This window comes from Limanda limanda, chromosome 13 (assembly GCF_963576545.1).
Source record: "Limanda limanda chromosome 13, fLimLim1.1, whole genome shotgun sequence".
In the NCBI taxonomy this organism is placed as follows: domain Eukaryota; kingdom Metazoa; phylum Chordata; class Actinopteri; order Pleuronectiformes; family Pleuronectidae; genus Limanda; species Limanda limanda.
Window position 1 is genome coordinate 22,294,907 of NC_083648.1, and position 17,307 is coordinate 22,312,213.

The following is a 17,307-nucleotide window of genomic DNA, read 5'->3' on the forward strand; positions in this document are numbered from 1 at the left end:
ATGGGAAAAGATCTCTGAGTGGAAATTTAAAATTAAGAATAGCCGTTGCTTTTAGGGTTTTCCCACTTTTCTGCTGTGAATGGTGTCATGTTTTCCATGAATTAAGATGATGTGGTTTTCCCGGTGTGCAGTCGGGCTCAAAATGAGAAGAGCAAAAGCTGTTGTGTTGTTGCAGCGGATATTAGGCCGATATGAAAAGCATTAATAGTCGGACATTATGCTTTTCTAAGATAAAAACTCAAAATTTACAGCTCTTACGTTCATGTTTTTTTAGAAAGGAAATATTAAACTGTTAGTGGGTGGCTGGTGTTTTTATTTGGGTACACCGTTTCCATGGTGACTGTTTAAAAAGTGGACCATGAATCATTATCATTGTGTTTCTGTTCCATACTGTTTCAGCTTTGGGGCAGGAAACATACAAAGAAGGTCTTTTTACTTGAGGAAAGCATTCAGTGTTGTTTATGTGCAACGTTACACTTGTTACTTGAGATTTTTATGACCGGCTCTACATGTGGACATACAGAATATTGATATAAAGTAAAACTCACACGAATACTCATGTAATAGTCTGGTTTGAACTTTAGTATCGCGTGATGATGTTGGAGTGAAACGTGGGGGTGAACCTGTTCAGCCATTTTAAGGGTTATTCATTAGGTAGTTTTTTCTTCTAAACCAGCTGCGGTTAGCAGTTGGTTCAGCCCTAGTTATGAATGACACATCAAATAGATATGTATGAGGTAGAATGAACACAACATTCAAATTAATATAGTTAATAGTACAATCTACAGACAAAATAAGCCCTATTAGTGTTAGCTTACACACACAAAAACAGAGTGGTGGATGGTGACCTGCCTCCGTGTCTCCCCATGTGAAAACACAGCAGTAGTTTTTCAGTCCACATTCCTCCACAGCATCTAGACCTTTGCTGATAATTCAGCAAAAGCACTTAATAGGCCACTGACTGTGTTTAAAGAGCTAATGAGGTGACGTCATGAACTCCGAGTCAGAACCTGTGAGGAACAGGAATACTCCTGCTGTGTGTCTCAGGACAGGAAAGACTGATATTTCACCTGCATGGCTTTTCACACCTTGATTTGACTTTTTCTGCCTTGATCAGGCATTAAACATGTTTGTGTTAGGCTTAGTTAATATTGGACCTTTGTTCACTGCTGGTGCACTGCTGTGATAGAATGTTATGTTTGTGTTATCAGAACTCTATCAATAAAATCCATTTTGTTTCTATACATGTCTAAATCAGGTACATGCAGTGTATGCACTCTTATATGTGCAGCAAAGGCTGTGGCATTTAGTTATGTAAAATGTATGATGTTGGTAGATTTAAATGTTACATCATATTCATATTTCATGTTTAAAAAAGCTCCTAATATATTTGACTATTACCACATTTGTGATGATTTGACCTTGAGAAAAATAGGACACTGTTTGACAATTGTTTCATGAAACTTCCCCCCTAAAATAGAAAGGCCAATGTCAAAAATGTACTTCATAATCTTGCTTCACACACTACTTCCCTGACGATCACATGCAGAGACCCTTCAAGACCCCAAGGGGCCCAAATCCTCCTCTCCTCCCTTGTCCCGTCTGTTTGATTTTCTGTAACTGCTCCAACTTGCAGCTCACTTTCTCACTTTAAAGTAACCTTTAATAACTGTGGGAGTTTAAAGGGGAAGGTTGAGCACACTGTCTTTCTGTGTGAATGTGTTTATGCTTTTGCACATTTGGGTCTGTGGCTTCTGAAACGATGAAGCTCGTGCTGTTTGCAGACGGAGAGCTCCTTCACATTAACAGCACGCCCTCGTTCCCTTTGAGGACAAATCCACCTAAATAACTAACAACAAACAACCCAAACCCTCATGTGATAACCTTTGGCCTCTATTGGTTCTGTGGAATGTCGTCCAACAAACTGGCAGCACTATCCATGTTTTAATGTTCTTAAACACTAAAATGAACATTTGAAGCTTGTGACTGACAATTTCTTGAAAATAATTTTATTTGAAATATGAACGTTCCTGTTTGAACGTCCTGTGCCACAGCTGCCTTATCATTATTTACCTTTGCATTAGAAGCTCAAATTCTTCCCCTCACTTCTCCCCTGTAGTTCCCTGAGGCGACATGAATGTGCTGCTGAGTTCCTGCTCCTAATTCTCTGTTTTGGTTGTGAGTGCTCCCAATGAGTAACAGTAAATCACAATCACCAAGCCGCATAACTCAGGGAATATTAACACGACTGTAAAATAAATCTTTTACCTGCTTTTTTTAAGCACTTTGACAGCACAATGTCAATGACATAAATAAACAGTTACAGTTTTGTCTAAACCTTTGTTCAAAGGCAATAACTATTACATGTGAATAATTACAATTGCTTGCCACTGGATGCAATAAACACAAGCTCTGTAAAATACATACCATTTATTTCTGTGGTCACAACCAATCTCCATTTGCTCTCTTTTAAGAAACTAATTGCTGCTTTATATGAAAATATTATATAATATGTAAAAACTACCTACTGTGAATGTGTGTGGTGGATCCCAGTGCAGATAAGATGACTTTTCTTGGTTTATAAAATATATTTACTCTTCTAGCTAAAGGAGAAGAGACCCTCAATGCACTTGACTATGTTATCACCTCAAGTTGTTTTACACATGTCTCGGATCATTTCAAGGGTTATAAGGAAAATCAAATTGTTGTGTGAAATAAACAATTGGAGAAGTTAAACTCATGTTGATCCCTGTGCCTTAGTAGAAATACTCAATGTGCCCGCATCTGTTGCAAGACGTGCGAATAGTCTAACTTTGTGTGCAGAAGGTGCCATTTCAGCAGTAATACGACTATACTGTATTGATGGCTGCACCTGCACACATCAGACAGACAAGCTAAAGATGGGTGTAGAGGAGAAATATCACCACACTGCACAACTTTTTACTTCTGCAGTTCCGAACAATAGTGAATTTTGTAGTGAGGGTTCAGTGGGTGGACGTCAATGGATGGTGCTCTGCCAGAGGGACTGTGGAAGGAACATGAGATAATATTTTCCTGTCAACATTTCACTGAAGGTTGTCTTTCATTCCAAGAGGTTCACTTGAAATGTCTGTCACAGTTACCCAGTGTGGAGCACTTCCAAAATACATCACAGACCTGCAGGACTTCACTGATGCTTATTGTCCAAAACTTCCTACAGTACCATGAATGCGTCCGTTTGTCACATCAGCGTTGCCCAGTGGGTTTCACGCCTCACACCATGATTGTGATGCTGACACTTTGCATGAGCAAAAGAATTCCCCCATCACTGTGCCTCCCTTGTCTTTCATTACCATTCGTATTAGAGGAGGAGATGAGTCCTTGCGAGAAGCTCCGTGGGGTTGTTTGCTCTGGGAACAACACTCGCAGCTGAGCAAACACGCACGCACGCACACACACACATACACACACACACACACACACACACACACACACACACACACACACACACACACACACACACACACACACACACAGCGTATCACATTCAAAGCTCTGGGGCTTATACATGCATGAGCAGGATGTAAGCAGATGTAAATAACAACTCGTATCTATGATACCAGATGTTTTTATTGACTGTCTTGGTCGATCCAGTATAGTTGCTATTATCCCAAGTCAAGAATTAAGCTTAAATTAACACAATAACAAATGTCAAAACATTTTCTTAATTTCCAGAGAAGATGCCTTAAATTGTGAGGGTTCATTCACCGCATGTATGTAATACTTTTATGTACTATGATAACGTAAAACAAGCATCCTAATTATCTTGATAAGGGCAATGTGTTACTATACAGTCAATGTGCACATTAGCAAAGAATGGTTGGTCTTTGTGGCAAATATCAGTATTATTTGCAAATTCATCATAGTTATTATTAAATTCTTTCCTCAAATAGTGATTTGAAGTGAGATGGAGGAAATGGATTAACGGGCAATGAGCATCAAATCAGTCTGCCTGCTTGTCTATCTGTCTGATCTGATTGTGTTTCTGAATCCAGCTGTCCCAGACAGCAGACACCAGCACATGGAAAGTAATAATAATATAAATATCACTGCACTGCTAATTTGATGACGTAGTCGTCCCTCTCTGCTGCTTCCTTCTCTGCCTTTGTCAGAGTATTTCAGAGGGTGAGGTAAGGGTGAAAAGATGGCAGGGGTCGGAGGGACACTTGATGTAATGGAAACTGTCCTTCCACAGATGTCCACCTCTGACTCCCTACGAGTCCTGACAATGCATTCTTTCTTCTTAAACACGCTGCAGATCTGAATGTGTGGCATTGAGTGAACTTGTGTGTTCTTTGTTTGTGTAATATATGTGTGTGTGTTTGTGTGTGTTCCAAGTCAGAAGTTCATCAGTAGCTCAGTCAACTGGTTATTGTCTTAATAACCTTTGTATTGACAGGCGGCCTGGAAACCATTAAACCAATTAGTGCAGAGCTTGAGCTCCAATCACATGCCACTACATATTTATGTATTAACACAATCTAGCCGACTTTGATGGGATATACCTTTGCCCTAGAACGGCACTTATGTAGTATAATAGTTTTATAATGTTAATAATAGGTGAAAAGGACCTAGTTAAGTGTCTCAAATACGTACAAACCGCCAGAAAATAAACAACCAACTTAGCTCTAAGTGTTTTATGTTTGTTTTGCTTTTATGTGAGGGCCCCCTCATGTTTCCAGCAGCAGCAGGAGGCTGCAGAAAAGCTTAAGATTGGCTGCGCACTGTCGGAATCCAAATACTGTTGCTCAATTTAAAACACTCAAGTCAAAACTGATTTTATTCCTTTCCAATTAGAACACACTGATGGCCAATGTAAGAGAACTTAAGACAAATATTGCTGTTTTACCAACATTACTGGGTTTGACCTAAAGATGCCTCTTTGTTTGTTTGTCTGTTCGAAGAGATTCAAATTGTCCTGTAATTGCCATTTTTGGCCACATTCAACGAGCAGAAGTTATTTTGTCACAGTTCAAAGTAATGGTTCTATTTTTATTGGCCACTTGAGGGGATAAATGTTACACCCTAACTAACTTGCTATATGCTATGTTATTATCAAATAAAAGTATGTGCCTGTTTGCACGTCCAGCATTATAAGAACAGCATAACCTTTTTAAATTTTAAACTTGTGCTAAAGTTTTGATCAAATTTAAGTTCTGTTTTATATCCAGTATTATATGCGGTATGTGGCTCTTTAGCTGCTAAATGCTAAACTCACCAGCTACTGGTTAACTTTATAAGTTAGCCTCAGCCCAAGCTCTGACTCTGGCTCGGCGTGCTGGTTCTGGATCAGTGATGCTGTGGCGGCGGCAAACTAATCGTAAAAGTTGTCTTTAATGTCTCGTCACTTAATATTTATTGAATGAGAAGTCAAGGGTTTCAGGTTGAAGTGACCAAGGGGAGCCGCTGTGTGTAAACCTGACACCTGGACATCTTCATGTCAGTGTTTAGGGGCCGGTCCATTTAGATCCACTCCGCAGTTCTGAAGGGGAAGTTGTGCCGAGGAACCTGCTGTCGATGCAGGTCAGCAGAAGGTGATCGTACTCCTGACGCTCTCAAGCCAGGTCCTCTTGTAACACACGTCTCCATGGTTTGGGTCGGAGCTTCTTCTCCAGCAGCAGCTGCTTCAGCCCGCTCCTCTGCTACAGGTCCACAATGAACTCTATCTGCTTCCTTGGCAATATTAATATTACATTTTGAAAAATTGTTTGCATCTTGCACAAGAATTTATGAATTTAAGTCAAAAAACTATATGGAAAACTATATTTAAGATAGTCAAAGATAGATAAACTAAATTTACCTTCGACCACATGCCTGTTTCCGGTAAGTCAAGTGTGTTTCTGTCTTTGGCTGTGTTAGGCAGTGTTAGGCTGGCCCCATGACTCCTCAGTCAAGGCAATTGGCCGGATGCCCAAGGCAATTGGCCGGATGCCCACCCGTGTCATTATCCAGAACTATCTTGATGCTGGCTTTCGTCAAAAGCACACAGGTTTTAAATGGATTTAAGACTTTAGATGAACGGGAAGTTGTTAGTGTGACTTTCCTCTCTCATACCTGTTAGATTCATTTGAATAAGACGGCCTGCTCCAGTGCTCAGCTGCTGCTATGACGTGTGCTACAAGCAGATGAAGTTATACCTCCATTCTTGGACAATGAAAGTCTATCTATCCTTGCGCTCCCTCAGTACAGGGGTTTATTGTAATCTGCCATCAGTAAACCCATGACTTGTTGCTTTGAATCAGTTGTGTGTTGCCATATTACCCAACATGATTTGTCATTCAGCGCGATGCAATCTAGATTATATACTTTTACATGCTCTATTGGCTCAGAGAGGGATCTCTGACTCATAATGGCACCCACACATTCTCAGATGATGAACGTCACGAAACAAGAGAACACCCTGTCTGGAGAGAAGTCAGGTCCCTTAAGTTTGGGCTCATGTGTTTAAGTTTCTCCCGTGTGTTTAGATGTGTAGGCGGGTCAGTTGTTTGGGTTAATCCTACCCTCGGGCCAAACTCTCCCTCTGACAACATATCTGGACACCCTATCTTTATCCTGTTTTCTTTTCTCTATTTTTTTCTTGGCTGTTCTCAAGATACCCCTTCATCTATCCCTCCCTTAACTTATCCATTTGCCCCCTATTTTCCCATGCAAAGTATGGAAAAATAGGTGTCCTATATTTATTGCTGGCTAGAATAACTACTACTAAAACTACTTCTAATGTAATGGTTCTTAAATGGTTCTTCAAAGTCACATGAACCTTTTTATTTCAATGTTTTAGTTTTTCAACCATTTCCATATTAATTTGAATCAATATGGCCTAAACGACCATTTCATTTCTATTGAACCAGTTGAGTCTGCAAAGAACTTTAAAACTTTATTTTACTTAGAATGCAGAGAAATTATGGCAACACACACACACACACACACACACACACACACACACACTCACATCCTCTTGCCTGCAGCTAGTCCATTTGTCATCACTGAGGTTGGAGGTTGGAGCCAGAGGTTCAAAGAGTGCGAGCGCATGTCATTGTGCACCTTATGTCTCCGCGCATGCACGTGCGTGCACGTGGGACATCATCTCTAACATTCCGGGCATTCTTTGTGTCCCACCTGTCGTCTCTGGAGACAAAAGAGATGCGATCAGACTCAGAGATCCTGTCCCGCTCACACAATCACCGCTGAACCTCAACCGGAGTTCAGAGCATCAGTTGGAAAGTGTTGCTGCCCCTCAGTGACGTGAAAGTAAATTACAAGTTGGATCAACAATTCTTGTCATAGACAGAAATTATGTAAAGTATATTAAGACATACTTTCATGCAGCAATCGATGATATTTTCTCACTTATGAACCTTACATTAAGTATTTATCATTCAGTAAAAACAATATGCACACACACTTTTCATTAATTTAGTTTTTTTCTCTTGTTTTACTATAGTCTATGATTTAAACATTTTAGCAACATTAGTAGGTCACAGTTCTTTTTTACAGTTCTGTTCTGTATTTGACCAGTGTACATGCTTAATTTATCATGTTATAGATGCATATCAGTGACTCTATTGGCTGCATGACGATGACTCACTCCTCCACTTGATGATTCCTAGTTGCTTAACAGCCTTTCTTTCTTTCTTTCTTTCTTTCTTTCTTTCTTTCTTTCTTTCTTTCTTTCTTCTACTGGCCTTTCCAACAAGAACATATAAATGCAGTCCAAAGGTTTCCTGAACATGGCCTTGAAATATGGAATGAAAACATATTGTAGGAGGAGAGGAAGAGGGAGGAAGGGAAGGTTAGCAGGGGGGAGGTGCATGAGAAAAACAGCTAAGCAACACAGGCTTCATTGACTGCTTAGCTACTGGCTACAACGTGTGTGAGAGCGTCTGAAAATGTGTTTGTGTGGTTTACTGTTACCTGAGAACAGGTCCTCACTGTTGACCTCAGCAGCCTGCCCATCTGGACCTCTGGCTTATGGTTGGTTCAGACCACGTGTCAATCAAACATATACTGGCACTCGAGTAAAATATATGTCACAGACAAAAGAAACACAGCACAAAAAGCCACTTTGAATTCCCCAGATGACTTTGGTCTTGTTTGATATAACCAGTTTAAATTAAACTTGAACGCTGCGATTTATCTTTTGAGCTGAGTGGGTCAGTTTGTCATTTAGAGCATTGATTTGTGAAGGATTATTTTATTTAAAAACAGATTGTTAATAACTTGTTGTGCCCTGTAAATGAGTACTCTGTTGTTTTGGCACAAAAACTCTGAACAGTGAGCCAAACCCTCTTTCGCTCTAATTGGCAGAGCGGACCATCCTGTACACTCACACACAAAACTAAGTACACCCACATTGGACTTAGGGACACACAGAAACAGGGACTCTGACCATCATCTTTGAATTGGACCGTGAAGTCTGTTGTTAAAGAAATATTTTCTGTGTTATTTTATTCATCTCTATTCATATTTGTTATTCCCTGCAGGACTATTTTAAACCAGTGAAATGTTTTTATTTAGTTTTGGTGTTTCCTGAGGTCATGGACAGTTGCTCCCATGCCTATTTTGGGGCCCAAATCACTACAGTACTATAAGCATCTCTTCATATCTATCATGTATTGTGTGGATATTATGTAACAATTATTAACAAAATCTGGGTTTTGTGTAACTATTTTTATCATGTAAAACTTGTTTAGCCGGTATTGATTGTTGAGACATTAATATACTAAGGATTATCCTCAAACTAGTAAAGGTATTTCCCTCTAATCACAGAAATAATAACTAAGCGTAACTGATGGTATGTAAACTGGCTTATTCACTTCATGGACCTACAGACTGATTTTATAACGTATATGTATCACTTATTTTGATTTGATCAATAATTATAATACTAATGATGATAATTAAAATGAACTTAATTTATACAGCACTTTTCAAAACTCAGTTTCAAAGTGCTTTACATACTTGAAACAGGATCAAACATTTCCAAACTAAGTTAAATACGATCAGGGAATAAAATAAAACACAGACAACAGACAACAGACACGTGTAGGTAATAAAGTGGTGTGGTTTGAACAACTCCCACATCTATTACTGTTTATGACCACTAGGTGGGGGCCACCATTGCACCAATAGGTACTTCGATATTGTTATTGGTAATAGGCAATTATACAATAAACACTATTTCTGCTTGTAGGGCCTTTCAAGTTTACTGTACATAAATATATATCAATCAATGAAAATCCTTTCTATTTACCATTGTTATGGCAATTTTACGTAGTCGTCAGGAATAAAGAGTGAATCAAACAAACTGTTAGTCTGTATTTTATTACAAGGCCTCGGACACAAATCAAACTGAGAGCAAGGCTGTCTGCTTGAGAGTGCGAAGAGTCTCTCAGGAACTGGCAGTTAAGAAGCCCCCCCGAGATAACATCATAAAGAAACTTAAGATTTAGCATTTGAAACAGGAACTTTGACTAGACAGTGTCTAGACACGATCTCCAACAATAGATTTTTAGAGAAAGTTTCGGGAACAAACACACATTCAATGACTCATATGAACCCGGGTCACTTGATGCAGATGAAAAAAGAAGAACTTATAATCAGATACATTTGAACCTGTGTTGTGTTTACAGGCACTGCAGGAACAGTAGAATTTTCCACTACACCATCTGACCTGATTAGGACATAATTCAGTTTTATATAAATAACATATTTGAGTCCCAAAAACATCAAGCAGATGATTGGCTCTTTTTCAGAGTTATGGAAGTAATTCTTGTAGCTGTGTCCTTATGAAATTAGGTGTCAAAAGTTTTCAAAGTCTCCCGATCCCATGATTTCTCCTCAGTCTCCTGCAGCCACTTCACTGCTCATTTCTGCGAATAAATCCATGGCATCGCCGCGCGATCGGCTGTGACAGTAAACCAATTAGAGTTTATTGTTGGAGCGGTTGCTAGGTAGAGCGGGAAGTGAGAGAGAGAGGTGAAGGGTGAAAGGGTTATTCTTCCTGGAATCCAGAGGCCCTAAACGGGGTCACCCCGACCAGAAAAATAGGGGGTCTGAAAATACTCCCTTGCATCCTTTCATTTAATTTATCCTCAAATATGATGACCACTTGTCCTAGTGTATAGGTTACAACTTAATGACCTCCAGTTATTGTTCTGTCTCTGACTGGCTGGTGTTGCCAGGACTGCTGAGAAACACACTTTAATATACATAAGGTTCCTGAAGTTGCTCCAACAGTGATTATGTTGCAAAACTATGAGATGAAAATGTTTCTCCTAAAGGTGTTTTGCATGATAAAAAAAGTTATCTCAGAAAAATCTTGTTTACATTTGTTACAAGTTCTATGGTTTTGTGTAAAAATGTTCATATCTAAGTTATTATTGCTGTACTGACTAGGGATTGTGTATCTTTTCAAACTTAACAAGGATTATGTCACTTGCAGTCTTTATTCATTTTAGGAGGCTAATAGAGTGCACTCATATAGTTACATGGTTACATATGTGTGACTGAGGCAAAATGATGAGGACTTGGGAACCTCAAGGTTGGACAACGCCACCTGCAGGTCAGGATCCCTAGGGAGATTTATTTAGATAAAGCTCTCCATAAAAACTTGTAATGGATATACTACACACACTTATGACAGGGTTAAACGTGCCCACCATGATATCCACATTGACAGACACAGATGGATTTTCAATAATCAACATAACATAAATCGGTCTTTGTGAACAGAAATCGTGTTTATTTGCTAATAAGTGAGATCTGATCACTCAAGACACATTCTAATACCTGGTTTGCACAGGGCCTGTGTGTAATGTCAAAGGGTCTCTTGTAGTGTCGGACCCACAAAGAATAAATAATTAAGTTTACTATAGTTTTCAGGGGCTCTTTATGGTCTTTCAGCTCATTGTCTTGGTTTTATGGCCCTCAACTTCTTGTTTTGGTTCACTGTCACAGTCATGATCAACAATTTTTCAGTTCTGATAAACACACTGTGTATAATGTTAGTTGACACTACTTTCAATGCATATCCGGCTGTAATGATGTCTTGTATAATTGCTAACCGTTAAAGTCAGAAACAGTCCCCTCTGACCACCTCAGAGGGGCTGACAGCTGTGTGCGTGTGTGTGTGTGTGTGTGTGTGTGTGTGTGTGTGTGTGTGTGTGTGTGTGTGTGTGTGTGTGTGTGTGTGTGTGTGTGTGTGTGTGTGTGTGTGTGTGTGTGCGTGTGTGTGTGTGTGTGTGTGTGTGCGTGTTGGTATGACATGCCAGGTCTCCCTGTGGTGAAGCATCAGGGCTGCCCCCCCCATGTGTATCTTCCTGACCTTCTTTATCCCCTCCTCACCACACCCCCATCCTTGGCTAATCCATGACTAATCAAGCTTCTTCCCCTGGGGGGGTTTCTCTCTCACCCCCTCTTTAAATCTTAAGCCCATCATCTGCTCCATTAGAGAGCCCCACCACCCTTATTTTCCCACAAGTGTATGTCCGTGCGTTCTGACCAGCATGGGACCAGAATATGATGAAAAATATAGTAACAAACAGCAACTACAACCCTTCTCCAGTGGAGTCATTCAGGGAAAAGAAATGTAGAGCAGGAAATATGGATAAGAGTGCACCGTATGAATGAAAACTGAGTTAATCATGGTTATGAGCATGTCTGAAATAGATAGATGTTTTGATTTCAGCTGAATTAGCAGTGGTCATGTATTCAGATTATTTTATTTTATTTGTAAATATCAATAAATCCAGGTTATTGAATGAGGTCTGGCCAGCATACACAAACTATCTGGGGTCAGCCTCAGCTGTCGATCATGCAGTTCCCATTTTATAGCATCAAATAAATAACTAAAACCAAATTTAACATCAGAATAAACATCAGTCTGATAAGAACTACCTAAAGTTTCAGAAGACATCTTTGGAAAAACATTTATTTGGCGCGTACTTGGGGAAGAGGTTCGTAAATTATAATTTTTTTCAGATATTTTCGTATTAACATGTATCTTGTTTTACTCCCATTGCTGATTTATAAGCTTTGAAAATGTCACAGCTGGTGGAACACAGATATACATATTCAAATGAATAATGGAGAGTTCCATTCACTTGCTGACATGTCTCACTAGGACACCAGGACATCATTCATTTGATCAGTTAAAACCTGTGCTTTTCCTGCTATTCAAAATCAGTAATAAGTCAAAATGGCAGGGTTTTTTTTTGTTTGGAACTTTAAGATTGATGAAACTGCCAAAACAAAGTGCCCCAAAACATACATCAGTGTGACCGCACCGCTAACACTTAAAGTATCAGCCTGAACAAACAACTCCACCCTCCACCCACTGCACCATCCCCAGCCACACAGCAGCTCCTGCTCATCATGGTCCTCTCCAAACATTTAGAGAAGCACAATACAAAAGGACAGACTTCCCTTTGTCATCATCGACATGGGGCCTCGCTCCCTCTGCCCCTGATCACTGAGCTGCAACACAGAGACATGTTTCCATTTAAGCTTTGGTCGTTTTTTAATTATCTCTAAATCAAAGTTCTAACACCAACATGATGCCTTATCGGGCGTTAAGAGTGGCATTACAAATTAGCGAAGAGTAAAATTAAAACTACGGAAACAGTAAATCTAATTTTAGTTACCGAGATGAAACTGATAACCAAATTCAAATCAGAAAAATAGAATGCCATGTCTTCTTCTGATCCTACTTCTAAATAAATCTTAGATAATTGAGATATTAATTTGGATGAAGGGTGGCAAATTTATTTTAACCGATTATAATTTCTCCATTTGGCTCAACAACAACAGAAGTGTATTGTATTCACAGGAAAATTAATTCTGCTCTGAACAAGAGATTTCACAAATAAAAAGATCTGCTCTGTTCACTGAATAACAAGAAGCTCTAATCTATTAAGACTCAAGTATTTCCCAAACCAAAATATAACTGGACCCAACAATGATATATATATATACACACTTCTATATATGTTCTTTCTTCGTCAGACTATTTTGAATTTGTAAAGCAGCTGAAAACATACTTTTATGTACAAGTGGAAAAACATTTCATGTTCTGTAAGAGACCAGGGGGAACGCTTTGCCCCCATGTCCCTATAGAGAAACTCTTTACATTTGTATCTGGTATTCGGCTCTCATTATTAGTAGAGACCTATGTGATCATTTAGATATGACAGTGCTTGCTCTGTTCAACAGAATCCTGTTTGTAAAGGAGCTTTCCCCCTGACTTTTGTTGTAATAAGCGGTGTATTAACACTGTGGAGCGTCAGGAGAAAGGGACACAGAGGATGCAGCATCGTGAATGATGCTCCTTGCTCTAAATCAGTCCGTCCGGATGCATCGGAGAGTTTGACAGGCTGCTCATATGGGGCGGCAAGAAACCAGAAGCTTGATCCATAGATCCCACACAGAAAAGAGAGAGAGAGAGAGAGAGAGAGAGAGGAAAGAGGGTGAGGAGGAGGAGGGGAGGAGTAGTGAACTAACTAACTCTCTAATCTGCCTGTCTGAGGGAAGAGGGCAGAGAAAACCAAGTCGGCTGTGTGGTGGAGTGCCAGAGGAGGGGGACTGAGTAATTACACAAGGGGGGGGAGAAGGGGCGCAAAAAAGAGAGAGATGTCAGGGAGTTAGAAACAGAGCAAGAGACAGAGACGGACGGAGAGAGCGAGGACTTCTAACGAGAGGGGAGAAGAAGAGAAGAGAAATGTGAAGAAGCAGCAGAGAGGACAGAAAGAGGCTGAAAAGACACAACTTGAGTATCTGTCTTGTGACCCGGATCTCCTGAAGTGCTGAGATTTGCTTTGACACATTCTGTAGGACTCTGCATGTGCCTCCTCTCACAGCACCTGTCCTGCACATGTGTAGTGTTCTGTGACCACAGTGGACGGGATCAGTGTGCATCAGTGTGTGTGTGACACAGAAAGAGGATGGGAACCCTTTGTCTCTCTCTTGCTCTCCTCTTCCACCTCTGCTCTCCTGCACAAGCCCAATGGTGGAGTTTCATCTGGGCAAACCCAAAAGCCAGCTCAGAATCCTCTCCTCCCTCCATTCCTCCCTCTACCACCTCTTCATCCATCTCCTCCCCGGGCTTTTCTGACACCCCGTGGACGACAGGGCAAGTGGGAGTGAAGGACGGGATGACGGAGGAAAGTGTGGAGGGTGGCACTCAGACAGAGGGGTCTGTACTGGCTCTTTCAGCCGGGCCTGGAGAGTTCCTCTCTGGCCTCAGCACTGCAGAACCTGGGAGGTTCTCTGCAGAGGAGAGTGCAGGTGCAGACAGCAAAACCAGGTCCCAAAACAAACCACTGAAACACTGGAAGAGTGGTGAGTGTTACTGGGATGCTTTTCAAATGTATATCCGAAAATCTGTCCCTAGCATGAAAACACTATTACTCTGGGTTGGTTTGCTTCATATTTAGTATTCAAATCTAGAAAGGTTTATAGGTTGCATAACAGCAAATTGATCCGCAAATTCAAACTTTGAAAGAGAAGCATTGCCATTGTCAATTATCACAGGCTGCCAATGACCAGCAAGTTTGGAATGATCTATATATTGTATAAATATAACTAGTATTTACTATCCAGTATTCCCCCATAAAAGCAGAGATTAGTGAAATGTCAGGAGAATTGACATAATTTTTACACTAGAAATGTTTTTTCTTCCTTTTTCTATGTTGTTCATTGGTTGGACCATTCTCTAATATTGGAAATAATAAACCCTGAAACCTCCATTGCGTTGTTTTTCTGTTTGGCCACTTGGGGGCGGCAGAAACAAGTTGCAAACATAACATTGACATATCCGTTAATATGGGGAACCTGTTAGCAAACAGTTGCTCATCCAGAAGAAACTAAACAATGTTAAACCAAAACAGTCTGCTGAAAGATGCTAAAGATGTAGAGCTGAATAAGGAAGTGGTACCGTCTTTCCCTGTGGGTAATTCACTATATTGAGCAACCCTTAAAAAATGACAAAATGTGTATTATCTATTGTTCAGATGAAAATATTAATAAGTGCAGCTTTGACAATTATCTCGGTATTTAAACCAAAAACACAGAGCAATTGCTGCTAGTGAATATCAGTAAAGAAAATAGAGTCAAGCTTTTATATTTTGTGTTAACATGTGATTACAGTAAAACTGTGTTAAAGAAATTAGGCTTAACTACACTATCTAATCTTAATGCAAAATAGTGTCCCTGTGTGTGACGCAGAACTGAATTTGTGCTTTTTGTTCCTGTGGTACGTTGGTATGTGACTCAGAAGTATCTGCCGGTGTAAGAAGCTGAGATCTCTAGACAACAAAGGAGCAGGAAGCTTTTGTGTGGCACGTCAGGGTCGAGTGGATTTAAAAGGTTATATATGGCACCGTCGAGGGGGTTGTTCAACTTGGGTTCATAAATCCATAAATCTCCACAAGTTGATCAGGCATCCACGTGGCCATGAGCATGACGAGGATTAGGTTCAGGAGCAGGGAGTCACAATGGGGAAAAAATGACACAAAGGAAGAAGACTGGTTGGAAAACTATGAATGAAACTGAAAGAATGATGTGATTTACTGTTTGAATGACCTGACGACACCGGTGTAACTTACCTGTCTGAGTATGAATGTATGAATGGACGAGCTATATACGGAAAGGATTTAGATCCGGTCATTGCCGTGTTTTATCAGGGGAGAAGGCCTTGAACATCCATCGTGTGAGATATGTGTTTAAAACCTCATCTGATGTCAGCATGAATTATTCTGAAGAATCAGCGATTTAATCCCTATCACATGATGGAGATTCAGTGGAGAGGGATTTGTCTGCAGGCAAGGCATCACCACCAAGAAGACCCCACATTATGTGGCCTCTGCATGTGTACATTAAACTGAACAAGCCAGCATAAAGCATCCGCAGTGTGTTTTATGTCATATCAGTGTTTCACTGTCCCATAATGCTTATTCTCCCTTTTACACAGTCAACAGTCTGGTTTTGTCAGGGTTTGTGAAGACAGCAGGTGGACCCACATCATAGGAGCTAGGCAGGAGGAAGATCCGATACAAAAAAACTGAATTTATTCCAAATAGCACAAAATAAGGAGCAGGCCCAGGAAAAAACAAAGGCAAACCTCAAAGTGTGCATGACAAGAAAACAAGGCAGGAAACACTGGAGACAAAACTGACAGAGACAAGCTAATGACTAAACAGACGGCACGAAAAATACAGAACTGAGGACTTAAATACAAATTGAACTGATGACAAACTAGAGGCAGGTGGCACAGGACAAACAGGTGAAACACATCAAGGCAGCAAAACTGGAGGGAAACACACAAAGGCAGGAAGTAAATGGAACAGAAACATATTTTTTAATAAAACAGGAAATACAAAATTTAACATGAATGAAAACAAATCTGAAACAAGGAAACACAGGTAAAAGTGAAATAAGCAAAAGAGTCCATAATTAGAACAGTCCAACAAAATTCAAAAACTCTTTATCCAAGAGTTTAGAGCCTGCCAGAATCATGACAGAATCATAAGTACCTCTGCTGCTGGGTTAAGGCAACTATACAGAACAGTAAGGTGGAACAAAGGTGCAATACTCCTAGCATGAGCAGGCTGTGCAAAAGGAGTTTGTGTGTGTGTCTGTGTTTCTTGAGTACCTGCCACAAGCACAACACCTGTGTTTGCAATATTTAATGCATAAATGTAAAGAGGACCACTCTTCAGATGTCAGCCACCTACACACACACACGCACACACACACACACACGCACACACACACACACACACACACACACACACACACACACACACACACACACACACACACACACACACACTCTCTAAACCCTCTAATCAACTGTTTCCAGTTGGTCAGGCTGATGAATTAGAACCCCCCAAATGATGGGCTGTCGGGCCTGGAGTTCTTGTGTGTTCATGTGGGTGAGATGTGTATTTGACCTGTGTGTGTATAGCAGACCTATAGGTAGGTATCAGGGGTGAGCCTGGCTGGAATGCGGAGATGAGAGTTTGTCGCTACAGGAGACGGGCTCCATAGTGGAAGGAATCAAGGGAATGTGAAACCGTCTCATCACGTACAGGCTAAATACTCTAATTGGCCACACTTGTGTGCTTGCGTGCATTTCTCTCTCGGAGGATTAGGTCCATGTGAGGCAGGACAGCGAGGCGCGGACAGAGTCAGGATCAGATTGAGTCAAATCCCAGTCGTGTCAGGATGATTCAGATGTACCTCTCTTCCTTTCTGTAATGCTGTGAACGA

The 17,307-nt window shown here is 40.5% G+C and overlaps 1 protein-coding gene across 1 annotated transcript in view; it reads left to right on the forward strand.

Moving 5' to 3' along the window:
- Positions 1–13,979: 13,979 nt before the first annotated feature.
- Positions 13,980–17,307, forward strand: part of col15a1b (collagen, type XV, alpha 1b) — a 34,290-nt gene continuing 30,962 nt past the window's right edge. Inside the window, exon 1 of the mRNA XM_061084844.1 lies at positions 13,980–14,376. Coding sequence (XP_060940827.1) covers positions 13,980–14,376 — 397 coding nt within the window. The remainder of the gene's footprint in view (positions 14,377–17,307) is intronic.